Source organism: Vanellus vanellus, assembly GCF_965231255.1.
Source record: "Vanellus vanellus genome assembly, chromosome: 2".
NCBI classification, from domain to species: domain Eukaryota; kingdom Metazoa; phylum Chordata; class Aves; order Charadriiformes; family Charadriidae; genus Vanellus; species Vanellus vanellus.
In genome coordinates, this window is record NC_138906.1 from 24608914 (window position 1) to 24623741 (window position 14828).

At 36.6% G+C, this 14828-nt stretch overlaps 1 protein-coding gene across 1 annotated transcript in view; it reads left to right on the forward strand.

Annotated features, from left to right (window-relative positions):
• Positions 1 to 14828, forward strand: part of RUNDC3B (RUN domain containing 3B) — a 54746-nt gene that overhangs the window by 18510 nt on the left and 21408 nt on the right. Inside the window, exons 4-7 of the mRNA XM_082479289.1 lie at positions 1533 to 1618; positions 5179 to 5268; positions 8376 to 8456; positions 9877 to 10045. Of these exons, the coding sequence (XP_082335415.1) occupies positions 1533 to 1618; positions 5179 to 5268; positions 8376 to 8456; positions 9877 to 10045 (426 nt within the window). The remainder of the gene's footprint in view (positions 1 to 1532; positions 1619 to 5178; positions 5269 to 8375; positions 8457 to 9876; positions 10046 to 14828) is intronic.

The window sequence follows — 14828 nt, forward strand, 5'->3', positions numbered from 1 at the left end:
GAATTGTTAAAGGAGTGTGTGGGAGTATTTTGGACGTCCATACCTGAGAAGGTTGGAGGCATGTTGACACAAATACAAGTGGTATGCACCAGTTTTACTGGTGGTCGAAATGGGTGTCTGCTTCAGCCTGGAAACTGTTAGTAAGGGTTTGCCAGTGCTAGTTAGCCCTGCTTTCACTGGAGCTGCATAGGGTTTAGTTGTTAGCTAAGCAGCAGCATCAGGGTTTGACTGTTTTGCTCATGTTCTAACTAACTGCAGTGTAAAGGGAGCTATCCAGATAAACATCCTTTTCATTTTAGTGCACTCTATGTTAAAGTTTTTGCTGTGTTGTTGGTATTTATGAACACGATTTTTTGTTGTTGTTATTTAGCATCTGCCTGTCTTGTTATAAGTTTAGTTTGATCTAGGTCTATATAAATTAAAAGTAGAATTATAATCTACTATGGGTGATTTTGGTAGAATGTCTGTAGAGATATTCAGCTAGATGTCAATAAGCACCTAAAACATTAAGCAGGAAGTCATCTTACTTTGAGGGTGGTAAGGCACTGCAGCAGGTTGCCCAGAGAGGTTGTTGAGGCCCCATCTCTGGAGGTGTTCAAGGCCAGGCTGGACGTGGCCTTGGGCAACCTGGTCTAGTGAGAGGTGTCTCTTCCTATGGCAGGGGGGTTGGAACTCGATGATTTTCAAGGTCCTTTCCAACCTAAACCATTCTGTGATTCTATGATCTTACTACTTATATAACTATTTGTAAGTTTATATGGGTTACAAGAAATGTTCCTGGTGTTCTCAAACTGACAGTCATAACTATGCAGCCATTTGAAACTTCTCTTTCTTGTAAACTACAATCCTGTGCACTAGTGCTGTAAAAATAGTGCAACATACATTTCTGAAGGTTAATTTTGAAACTATTGTTTATAGAACTCTTTGAATGAAGTTTTGGGTTTGCACTACAAGTTTTAGGCCTCTTAGACTTGATTTCATTCCTGTATGTTATGTGCACCTTCTATAATGATGTCCTTACTGAGGGGGGAAAATAATTTATGCAAATTACATAATAAAAATAAGTCACTGAGTTATAATTTATTTTTTGTATTGATCCCACAAATATTTGAATGAACGCAGAGAATTAGTTCTTACTTAAATTGCCTTGAGACTAGGTTACTGATGATTTACAGTGGAACCGGTTGGATGCTTCCAACACCATCATCTTTAAAATGAAAGGCTTTCTGCCCTGATCTGCGACCACTTATGCATATAAGCTTTTCAAAAGGCTTAAGCAAAATCTTTTTTTTTTTCCCTTCACATTTTGGAGAACTTTATTTCACAATAAAGTTTATTTGTAAGAAAGCATTTTCTATTTTCATTATTACTACAATGAAGTACATCCTAGCAACTATTTCTGTTTAGAGGTAACTCTGTTAATCAGTTCAGTTCATTTCACCCAGGTAAATCAACTGTATTAATTTTCAGATGTAAAATTAAGTGTTTCATTCTGTAATACTTAAATAATTGATGTCTGTTTCTCTTTGCAGGGTCGAGCCTGGATCAGAGTAGCACTTATGGAAAAGCATTTGTCTGAATATATTTCCACAGCTCTGAGAGACTTCAAAACAACCAGGTCTCTAAGACTTTTATTTCTGCAATGTTTTAACAAATGCTGCTCAAGTGAGGGACTTATGTTTGAAAATGAACGTTCCACTTGATTTGTATGGGAAAGGATGTCACTAGTAAAAGAGATGTAACTTAGTAAAAGATATTTGGAGTTGGTATCAATTGATTGGATTTCAGCATGGGTAAAACTGCAGAATTGAAAATCCCTTTGTGATTTTAAAAATGTAGAAGTAAGTCTGGAATTCTTAAAAGGTCAAAAGAGAAGAAAACCTCTCTAAAGAAGGAACTAATTCTGAAGTTGTAGGATGATAAGGGTAGAAGATGTAATGTTCCTTTCAAAATTAGGTATGGTTGACAGAAAGCCCAAGAGACTTAGTAAAAAATAATTTTTATAGGAACTTTTCTTGAAGAAGAAAGGAAAAGAATTCTAGGAAACTTTTGAGAAATAGAGAAAAACAGAATTAGTGATCAGGCATAACTAGGATTCTTGATGTAACATGAAAAATGTGTAACAGATTTTTGTTGAACCTTCTAATGGTAAAAGGTGTTATGGACAAGAATATGCTTTGTGATTAAAAATACTGTGACAGTTTTAGACTGGTTCTAGATAATGTGATTGTTATATGATTCTTTATCCTGTAACAAGTGTGTCTTGTAGATTTATGATGAAGTCGTCTAAATATGAGTGAGTCTGTAACACATTGTGTTACCTTATCTTGAACTCTAAATGTTTTAGACATGCTGAATGGACTACTTAATAAGAATTTTCTCTGCAGGGACTTATGTTCATTTAGAATATTATTTCTGTTTGTAATACTATTTGTCCACAGATCTCCCTATATTTTGCCAATATTAAGGTGACTTTGAAACACAACTAGGTAAATGTCCCATTTTATTGACATTTCCAGATCTGTCATCTTTATTTTACCCAGATTTGCTTGCATTTACAGTAGACAAGCAAAGATTTCCAGAAAAGATTTACTCATGTTGCCTCAAACTGAAAAGTCACTTGGGTTTGTGAGGGGGAGTTGAGGAGGAAGAGGAGGGTCACAGACTATGTAGTTAAGTAGTACGTTCTTTGTCCCTGTTTGGTAGTGTGGGTTTTTTTACTAGTGGATAACAGGGGTATAATTTTATTAGCAGTTTCAAATTAATCTATTTGAACATGTTAATATTTCATATATTTGAATGTTGTTTCAGTGGTATAGCTTTTGGAAACAACTTCTCTTGCATTCCAAACATAGTAAGTGCAAAGGTTTTTTTTAAATAGTGTTTTAAATACATCTAATGGAAATAAAAGTTACAGTTTCAGATCTTGGTTGTGTGGATTTCAAATCCACTAGCAATAATGGAAACACTATCTTTTCCTGTGTGGGAAAAGTGGAAAAAGTGGCCTGATTTTTTTGGTGATGCTTTGCACCATTTATTTAGCATTTTAGATTATGTATTGCGCTATATATATATTTTTAATAATTATTTATATAAACTGTAAATATCATATGTTACATGTGTGTATGTAGGATATGAGATTCGTCTATCATACTGCTAGCTCTTTTTAAACCTCGCTGTTGTGTTTTGCTGCCTGATTTAGAGCTAGTCCTTTAATGAAGCAGCACATTATTAGTGTTGGATCTGCATATTACATTTGGAAGGGGGTTGGATTAAGCATAAGCACACAATTATTTTTGTAATAAATTGGCCAGCACAGATACTGAAGTTAAAGTAGACTGTTCTGTTGTGAGATGCGTAATACTGAAAGAAGATTTGTGAGTTTTCCAAGAGTTCTGTTGTTTCTGTTGGATTACTGTAGCTGATTTAAGAAACATTGCCACTGTCAGACTAACATCTGTGTCTCACCGTTACAAGTATGCCCTGTCCTTTTTGTGTGATTACTTCCTAGACACAATTTTACGAGATAAACTGAACACAGTACAGATTGGTACCTGGCAGTGATTTTAAGAAATGCCAGTGAAATGGTTTGTAATGAGCTTGCACTGGGAGCATAAATGTTAGTTCACAAATAAGAGTAACTGTACTGAATCAGACTGTAAAGTCCATCTAGCTCAGTATTCTGTCTCAACCAGTGGCCAGTATAGCCTCCGGGTGCCCTTCCTGAAGTCAGAGGGTAGAGAGCTGAGTCTGTACATCATAGCCTCAGTGTCAGGACTATAATCTCTATCTTCCCAGAGGAAGCCTTCGAGATTTCTTGCTTCCACTGAGATCATCCAAAGTCTTGGACAACTTGCTTTCTTACAGCAAATGGATGTCTGTTATGAAACTGCAAAAGTGAGACTTCTGACAGTGTCCATTATAACACAGTTTAATCTTTGGAACTGTGCCTCAAAATGTGTCTTTTCTAGATGCTCGCCATGCAACCAACTTGAGCTTTCATTGAACCATCCCAATGCTTTCAAGCAGTTCTTAAAACAGATGAAGCTTTTCATAGGGCAGTGTTACTGGTATTTGTCTGAAAGATAGGTTGCATTCAATAACCTGGCACCTTCTTGCAATCATACATTGCTAGGATGGATAGGTGGACTGTGCATCTTGGTTTCACTGCACAGCTCTTGTTTCCCACTTTCCACATGTAACGTTCAGGTGAATTCTAGTGACCTTTCTGCCTCTGCTGCTGCCAAGATTCCTTTAACCCAGAAATTAAAGTTGTGTGCTGCTTTGCTAAACAGACCAAATGCCTTTTTCACAAGGCCTTGCATGGCAATGGTGGGTCCTGTTCACCTACCCTGTGCATGGAACATTTCTGTCTGGAAGTAGCTTCTGTGGTAGCCAGGAGGAGAAAATTAGAGTAAATGGGAGAGACTGGGGATGTGGTGAGGGAATACAGATTTTTAAATTGTTGCTTTATTGGTCAGTATTCTCAAGCAGCCTTTACAAGTTTGCATATACCGGGGTACGTGAAGTATATTTTGAGACCAAGCCATGGAGTTTTAAAACTTTGGCTAATAGATGTTTTACAATTAAAAATGGTGTTAAGAAAACACTCCTTCAAATAAAGAAAATTTTAAATCTCGGAATAACTGGATGCAGCATGCATCTTCCTATCATGCAGTATTTTGAGAAAAAGTATGCTACCTGGAAAATAGCTGATTTGTGAAAACATTTTTTTTAAAGTAATCAACTGCTAAGAATGAAGAGTGAATGTTGAACTTTAAAAGAGCTTGCGAGTACAATTGTTAGAGGACTTTTTTTTCCATACAATGGAATAATCTTTTTTTTTTATGTACGTGACACAAAATCTTCCTTTCAGCAGTAAAGTATAAGATATTTTCATTTTCTTTGCATTTTGTCTATCCTGTTGTACTATTTCTTAGGGCTAATGTTGTAAATTCTTTTTGCTTCTGTCTAAATTTTTATGTGCTATAAGACTGTGGGGTTTTCTGCTGTGCAGTCTATTGGTTTGCTTTATTTGAAATGAAATATGAATGCCCCTGGGGTTCACATAAGATATTTTTACTTTAACTGGATTTCTACAGTTTTCTGTTAACTATGAAAAACATTATTATTTGAGAGAAAATGGTATTAACTGAACTAATTTCTTTTCTATTGAAGGAGATTTTATGAGGATGGGGCAATTGTTCTTGGTGAAGAAGCAAACATGCTTGCTGGTATGCTGTTGGGACTCAATGCAATTGATTTCAGGTATTATATTTGCATGCTTCCTAACAAAATGCTCAAGGAGAGTACTTATAAATCGATGCATTATGGAAAACATTGTTAGATCCCTTGATAGTTTGAGAGGCAAAACTTAGCTGGGGAGGGAAGAGAGAGGTCTTGAATGGCTCTTCTAGATAAGAACAAAGTTATGCCATAGTTTATATAGCTGCATGATTACATGATCTTTCTTTCAGGTATCAAAATCCTGAAAGCAATCGGAATTATAATTGCAGAAGGTATATCAAACCTATTAAATGAATCTTACAGACACTTGAATCTTATAAAGTTATTTTTAAACTGTAAGGAAAACTGTGATTAAGTACATGGTTATGCCCTGGTACTTAATGACAGCATTGTAACTGTATATGTAAAAGGTGTAGGTATCTTTCAAAATCTAGAAGCGCTAAAGTTAAAGCGTAACCTACAAATGACTGTTTAATTTTAATTTGTGTTATAATTAACTGCAGCCAAACTGCAAAGTATCATCAGATTACATGAATTTAACTTTGCACTCTCTAACTAGACTTTTGTGCACTTTGTTTTATGATTAATTCTGTGTTTTGGGGTAACAAAGGTGCAAGCACACCTAGATAATATGAAAAACATCTTGAGAGGTGTGTGTGTATATATATACACATATATATATGAAAAACATCAGCAAGGTACAAAGACTAGAGTGCCTATGAAAAGGTCAAACCTGGCTGATGCAAGGCCCTGTTAATGTTCCTGGTTGGGCCCACTTAGCCTCATACAGAGCCACTGGGGAAAGGGTTTGTTACACAGCATAGGGAAAAAGAGAGTGATAATGCTTTTCTCCAGTCTTCTGGCAGTACACTGTTACTATTTACCCTGCAGCAGTATTAATGCTTGTCACAAACCATTTTAGGAAATAAACTGGCAGAAAACATCGCATAGTCTCACTGGATGCACTGATTGATTGACTATTGCCAAAATGCCTTTGGAGATTTTCTCCTGCTTGTTCACCCTTATACTGGTTTTGAGGTTTATTGGACCCTTCTGTGAGCCAGATTAACTTGTTAAAGAGTTAAAAAAACATATCCAGTAAGAAGATAGAATAGTTCTTTTGTTGTTAGCTAGTTTGGTTCACGGAAGCAATATTAGTGGCAGAGATAATGGAACCATAAGTCCTATAGATGAGAAAGGAATAAAAAGGATTGAGTGATGTCTTCTCTTTCTGGTGGCAGTAAGCATTTAGTTCAGCTGCCTGTGGAACTGCAATTGGGTGCAAAAGGGGAAAAAAAAACTAAAAATTCAGGTCTTGATGGCTGAACTAGTTCATGGAGTGCCAATACCACTGTAAGGAAGGGAAAAGAAGTGTCTGGTTGGGGGTTAAAAAAAAAATAGAAAGAAAGAAAAAACGGGAAGGGAGATGTTGAAAATGCAGGGTAGCCTCTTTTGCCAGCATTTAGTCATTAGATTGGCTTAACTACATCCTCAACATATGTTCTGGGGGAACGGAAGTATGCTGCAAGATGATAAGAGAGCTAACCTTGTGTACAGAAATCTCAAATCTTACCAGATTTTATGAGTTTAAGCTTTACACTACTATGTGAAAGTATTACAGAAGCAGTTTAGCACTATACTTGGAAGGACTATAGCTATACATGAATAAGAAGCATAGCAAGAATAGGTCTGCAGTATGTAAATCCTCCCATAAATAATCATCAATTGACTGCGTTTTTTGTCTTGCATAAGCATCAGTAATACGTGCTACCAGTATGAAAGCTCAGTTGTATGAGTGTACTTGTTCTTCCGTTGTCCTCCGATTTCCAATATATGCATATTTAGGTACCTGTTAATAGCATTCAGAGTAATGATTGGTTCTCATTGGCAACATTTAAGGCTTTGTCAATACAGCTTCTAAGAGCCTAGAATTTTTTTTTTGCCAAAATAGGAACATAGTGCTACAGGAGCATTTTTATTCTGCCACATATAAGTCGTAGTATTGTGGTTTGAATGGCTGAGAAGCTCTAGCCATTCTTTGCATGTTATAAATGAGATTTTTTCTTTTTTTCAGTTCAAACAGTCTCTTATAAATGTTCACCAGCTTATCTATGTGGAACTGTAAATAAGACTTTGGGGTTGAGATGGGGTAACCCAGGTGAAAACAGAATCTAAATGTTTTTTTTCCCCCTCTCACAGCAATGTGAAATTTTGTATCTACTTAGAATAATCGTGGTTTTGCAGAGGTGTTTTTTGTTGTTTTCTTTGATTTTCTTTTCTTAGGGGGAAAAAACCCTTCAGAGGTACTTCCCAAATACCGCTTAAGTGACTGCATTGTCAAAAATGGCACTTTGCAATTTAGTTAGCAAAAGCTGTGTCTTACTAGAATCTGTTTTTTGATGACAGAGGTAGGAGGAGTAAGGAATATGAGCCTCGTGGAAGCAAGGCTTTAATTTTGTCACTTCTGTGATAATGAAACAGGATTTAAATAGTCTTTTATATCCAGTACAAAAGGAATACAGTAGATGAGTGCTTTATAAAGCTACAGCCATTTAAGAACGTTTTCTGAAAGTTAGTTTCATTAGTGATCCTCATCTTCCTGCAGCCTAACACCAGAAAGTGTCTGAAAGGAGAAAGGCTCTGAAATATTTTTAAGAACTGACTTTGACTTAAAGTTAGTAGGATGGTTACGTAAGCACTCTGCAAAGACTTTAAATGAGTTTAACTACTGAAGATTTCAAGCTTATCCTTAGCTCTTCTGTTTCTCTTGCTTCAGCTGACTTTCCTTTTCCTGTTATTCCCTTGCAATCCATCTGTATTTTCAGAATAAAAGTGGATATTTAAAAATTAGGGTTTACACCACTTGCCCTAATCTATTCCTTGATTATGTGGAATTTCTGTTTGTTGGGGTTTTCATTATCCTGTAATATGCTCATTGACTCTCATTTAATATTAAACAGTCTAGCTCAACTGAGTAAGATTTCAGTGTTTAATACTTTATTTCAGTGTTTAGGCCTTCCTTATTACCAAAAAAATTAAGAAAAATCAAACTTCACATTGGTAAAATTCAACTGTCTCTCATTTAATTTTCTTGTTATAATCTTATCATTGTTTCTCTGTTTTATCAGTTTTTGTCTGAAGGGTGAGGGATTGGATGGCAGCTTTCCAGCTGTCATAGATTATACGCCATACTTGAAGTTCACCCAAAGGTACTTTTTATCTTTACACCGCTTTTTCTATTTCATTGGCAAAATTTTACTTCATACTGGGCCTCTTGCTTTTCATTTCATATTCAAATTAATATCCATATCTAAATACAAACCTGTAGCTACCTTGCTCTTTCAGACTGGTGGAATTATTACATGACTCATCAGAGTGAGTCATGCTCACTTTGTTTACTTGGATTAGAATCACAGTTCATCAGGAAACAAATTTTTTTTTATTTCCTTTGAAGATCACCAGACCAAGTTATCCTTTCTCTCAGGCCTTGTCTGTGTGCACATAATCTTAAAAGTAGTTACTTTGTAAATAAAAATTATGTATGCCCTGGTAAGTGATAAGATATAACAGATAAGCAGTATGCAGTATGCGCAGTTAGCACATAATAGAAAATCATGACCAGTTGCATATATAATCTGACCTTCCAGCTACATTTTGGTTGTCTTATCAGCCATATGATTAATAATAAAAAGAATTATCACTATAAACAGATCAGATAGTAATTTGGACTCTCCAAAAAGCATGGAAGTTAACGGGATATTTTCTATTGTTAGGTTTGCCAAAATGAAGAAAGTGGTTGAGAGTTAGGAGTAGTCTTGAAGATGTACAACTGCGCGTGAAACATCCTAGTTATTCTCTTTAAGTTCTTATTAATTTACACATTAATGACAAATTGCATGTTTCCATTAAAGCAGAATTTGCATCATGGCAGGATCATGGGGTCACAGGAATCACTACTTAAAAATCTAGTAAATGCTGTTAATGTAGTGGAAAGCATAGTTGTAAGGGAAGATTTCAAATGGGTATTGGGATAAATTAAAATTCTTGTCTTTGAGACAGATGTCTGAATTGTCTGGCGTACATTGATTCTGGATGATATGGAGATACTTTAACAATGAATCTGCATGCTATGTAGGGAGATACTTATGTTCTGTGAAATAACAGGCATGTGGTCTTCGCTATAACCATGATACATTCTTATTTAAATTTATCATGATTTAACATAATGACAATCACTTTTTTATTTTTCTGCATTTTTAGAAACAAATACAATTTATTTTCAGATACTACTCTCTGCCCTGAATTTGTGAAGAAACGATTAAGTCACCACTTCCTTAAATAGCATATTGTAATAAATTGGCCCTTTGTATTCCAGAAGAGTATCCCACATACAGTTGTCTGACTTACCTAAGATCACAAGCAAATCTTTACCCGTTCTTTAGGTGACTATACAAATAAAAGCTTGAAATATAGGTTGTATTTGATAAGCTATCCTATCCCAGTACTTCAGTTCTTTTTGGTTTACAGAGCTTTAGATATCTTTAAGAACTGTGGTTCTTTTAATTTCAAGGGGAATTTGCATTTTAACAAACATAGCTTTTAACTTGGTTAATAAATATGATCCTTCAGTTCTGACAGCATCAGCAGTGATGAAGAAGAGCTAAGAACACTGGGCAGTAGTGGCAGTGAAGGCAGCACTCCCGAGAACACTGGTCCTCCTTTCATCACAGATGAAAACAGTTGGTACAACAAATGCAAGAGGGTAGAACAGAAGTACCGGCTTGCATTGGAACAGAAGGTAAATTATTAGTTTTGGGGGGGTGGGGGTGGGTGATGGAGCCAAAGCTCATCACCAGCCAACTGGTGACATATCCATTTAAGTAAAGGCAGAAAAAATATATAAAATATTATTTAATGTCATGTAAATAATTTTAAATTTTACGATCCTCAGAGTATTTAAGTATCTTTGCTCATTGATTTGAGGGGAAAAGAGGTTTGGAGAGAGGGGGAAGGGAATAGTAATAATTCAGAGATTAGATTTCACAGTGTAATGTAGAAGCTTTGGCTCCTTTTTCCAGTCTCAGAGTTACAGGCAGTGTATCTCTGAATTTGTTAGGTTGTGAGCTTGAAGTGAACACAAATGTAGACATGATTTTACTCTTAGAGGCCACAGAATTTTATTGATGTAGGTAGACTGCCAGTTGAAGGCTTTTATAATGATAGTGATCTTATATTTAACACTTAATCTTACAGTAAACAAAAATAATGGGCAAAGTAATCCATCTAGGAATGAAAAGCAGAACTATCTTCTTGGTGATACTGAGATGGAGTTTTAGAAAATACATAGTTTTAAGACCTGCTTCAAGCTAGAATGGGAAAGGGGGGGAAAAAGTGTGTAATTGATCTTAATAATTTAGGTGGCATATTATTAGTAGTAGTATTTTTAAAAGCAAAGTGCTTGTCAGTTTTTAATAACAGTATATTACAACTACAGAAACAGCAATGTGTATTAGCTAGTGGCAGAGAGAAGGAGAAGAAATAGTGCCCAGGAAAAGAAAGGAGAGGTCAGGGAAAATGAAAGGGAAGAAAAGTGGAAGACAAACTGTTAATGTTTTTTAAGAGCTTTATTAGTATTTGTACTACTCTTTTTTCCTAGTTTCAGAATTTGATTTTGATGAAACTCTGTATACAGTAAACCGTATGAAAGTCTGGAACTACATAAGGGTGCTTGGAGGTGAAATTACTTCCCTTAGTTTAGGGCATTAGAATCACAAGATTATCTCTCTGCCTTTCTAGTTTTTCCTGTACTGAGAAGAAAAAAGATTTAAAAACTGAAAAAAGAGAGCGTCAGATGGGATCGAGAATGGATCTTCTGACAGTTGGGACTCAGTACATTCACTGTGGCCCAGGTCCTGGTACCAATTCAGTCACATATGTATTTAAATTCTAAGAATGGTTGTTGGCATGGTTTTGGGCCTGAGACAACTAGACTGCCCCAGATTTTTTCAGGTCATCATTTGTGAATTAGTGTTTGTCAGTGATCATTCCAAATAACCACTATGACTTCAGACATGGTCCTTTGGAACTTGAGTTTTAGTATAGATATAGCCAGACTGAGAAAATATACCGGAGAAGGAGTCCTGGCTATGTCAATTTGTTAGGGTAAATGTAGCTATGGATTGTTAAATGCCAGTCTTATTACAGAATAAGTAGAATCAAACTTGGTTTACTTTAATGCATGTGAGAGAACCTAGTTAAAGTTTTTCTAAGTAACAGTGGGTTGATGTATTTTTTTTTTTTAAAATACCTCTTATATCTACATACAATTTTTTTTTTCCTGGTTTTGGTCCCTTAGACTTCTCATTTCTGAAATATGATCTTAAATGCTGGCATTCAGGTTGCTGGTACAATCTTCTCAGCTAGTGTGGTATCACTTTCCATAAGGAAAGAACTTGTGTTCCTCGAGACGCAGTCTGGTACAGAGGACATTTTCCCTGCTTTTGTAAACCAAAATGTGCCATTCAAAATGACTCTCTTCAAATACATAAACAAAATGAAAACCTTTTCTTCCCCACCCCAACAGTCCTTGAAGCTCAGGAACGTATTCAAGACAGGATTTCATCCTGGTGTTGAGACAAAAACATAGGATTGTTTTGAACTCTGCTCTTCCCCACCCCTCTCTGAAGATTGTAAAATATTTTGGCGTTTAATGAGGAAAGTGTCATCAGTTCTGGAGAAGCACTGAAGAGAACAAAATAGGTGGATGTTTATTTTTCTTTGTTATATCCATGTGGTCCATTTCCAAGGATACCCCATCAAAGTTCTGACAGACATCTATAGAAACAATATCAAAACATGGTGTCCAAATCCACTAGCCAGAATCACTACATAGCTTTAGGTCTATAAAAGCACAAAGATCTTCAGTGGCTGTAGCAGCAAATGGAGGCTTTGGTTTATTCACAAATCTAAGATCCAGAAACATTTCTATTCCATGGGAAGTTATTCACTGATCTGATACTGAGTATTTCAAATTTTTGAGCATTACTATTTTAGTGAGTCACATTATTCCTTGTCGCATTCTCTTAATGAACTGACAACTTCTATAGTTAACTAAGGCAGGGGTGAATTCAGGTCAGTTTTATGATAACTTTTTGAAAACTTTGATGCATTTAATACAATTTTCAAAATGATAGCTACTCTGACAGCTGTTGACACTTTCCTAATGGTCCTCCTTTAGAATGCCAATTGACAATTGCAGCAGCAAAATTGCAGCTTTTTCCCCACAGTTAGTTTTCCATTGTCTAATTTTCATTTGGCATGTGCCTGCCAAAAATTTATTTAATTCACTTCAACTATGCTATGTCTGTTCTATTATTACTTGAACAGATGACCATTGAGAGGTTAGATTGACTATGGAATAGAGCTCCTTTCCTGAGTGTTTTTCTCCTTCCCTTTCTGGGACCTTTTTCATGGCAGTAAGTTGCAGTAACAATCAACTTCCACACGCAGTGCAGTAGGTACCAGTTAATCAGAAAGAGTGTTTTCTTTCAAACAAAGGGACTTTCTGACATTCTGTGTGTTGGAAAAACTGGATGTTTGTGACAAGAAGACCAAGTTTAAATTAATGTATTTTTATTAACTGATATAGTGAGTCTGATAGATCCTTATTTTGCTCTATTGTCATTCACTTTTGCGCAAACAATGACAAATTCCTTTTGTGCCTCCTAAGTATGTGCAATCTTTAATAGCACAGGTGAAAGGAGTTTACCTGGGTCACAATATGACAAGCGATTGGATTTCAGCTAAGATAAAGGTATCTGTATCTTCTGAGTTGTTTGAATGGTAGGATAGGGTCAGGTATTATTTTAGCAAGGTAAATTAGGCCTAGTGTTGCTTTCTTGGATCAACAATGCTATGCTGGTTTAGACCAAGAATCCTTGGTTATCCTACTATCCTATCTTGGATGCCTGCCCAAAGTAGGTGTGGAGGGAAGAATAAAAACAAAGCAAATGTATATGCACTGTTTTTCCTCTAATACTTTCTTGGGCAACGCATATCAGCTTAAGGACTTCCTGAAGCTGATAAGGTTTGTCTGTTAAGTAACCCGTGATGGATCTCTCTTCCAAATGCTTGTCAAATATCCCCTTGACCCCATGTCAATTTTTAGCATCCAAATCATTTTTTTGGCAAAGCATTCTGCGTATCTACCATCTGTTGTGTGAAAAGCCTTTTCTGTCTTTTGAATCTGGCTCCTACCAGCTTTGTTTCATGGTGCCTAGCTCTTGTATTTTAAAAAACGACGAACAGTTGCTTTCTTCCTGCCTTCTCCAGGCCACTCTGGAAATATGAGTTTGTCTTTTCCAAGTTGTGTCTTGTCCAAATTAATGAGTCATAGTTTACATATTTGTTACTTATGTGGAAGTTATCTCTTCCCTATTTTGGAATGGTGTAAACTGTTCACTTTTGTGTTGTAAATTCCTAAATACTTTGTGTACTGTTTATACTGGAGTTTTAGATGCTTTCACTGGTGGGATGATGCATCTCCATGTCATTATAGGTAGAGGTATTTACTATTCATAGTATTCTGTTTCTGATACTGATGCTTCATATCTAAAATCTTTCTGTAAAATGTTTGTTTGATGTTTCTGGGAGGCAGGAAATTTGTGTATGTCCTAATGCATCATTTAGTACTTTCAAAGCACTACTTAGTACCTTAACAGTCAAAATAACAGTAACATTTGTTGGGCCAGATCTAGGCATACTGAAAAGCTCTCAAGATTCCTTGGAACTTGTACTGAGACTAAAATGAATTCCTATCAAATATAAATATATCCAGCAGATTGAACTGTGTGTAATCATAGAATCACAGAATAGTTGTGGTCAGATGGCACCTCTGGAGAGTGTCTGGTCCAACTCTGCTGCTCAAAACAAGGTAGACTAGAGTGGGTTGCTCAGGGCCTTGTTCAGTCAGGCTGTGAATATCTCAAGGATGCACACTCCTCAGCCTGTCTGGAGGACCTGTTCCAGTGTCCATTTAAAAAACAACAACAACACAAAAACAAACAACAAAAAAAGTGGTGGGCTCACCTTGGCTGGGCACCAGGTGTCCACCAAGCCACTCTATCACTCTCCCCCTCAGCAGGACACTGGGGGGAGAAAAGAAGATGGGGAAAAAACAACTCATGGTATTTTAGTGAGTCACATTATTCCTTGTCGCATTGTCTTAATGAACTACCATTCCCCCTCGTCCTATCACTACATGCCCTGGTAAAAAGTCCTTCCCCAGCTCTCCTGTAGGCCCCCTTTAGGTACTGGAAGGCCGCAATAAGATCTCCCCGGAGCCTTCTCTTCTCCAGGCTGAACAGCCCCAACTCTTTCAGCCTCCCCTCATAGGAGAGGTGCTCCAGCCCTTGGATCATCCTCGTGGCTCTCCTCTGGACATGCTCCAGCAGGTCCATGTCCTTCTTATGTTGGGGACTCCAGAGCTGGACGCAGTACTCCAGGTGGGGTCTCACAAGAGCAGAGGCGCAGAATCACCTCCCTTGGACTTGAAACCTGTTTTCTTACTCACCAGGACTACG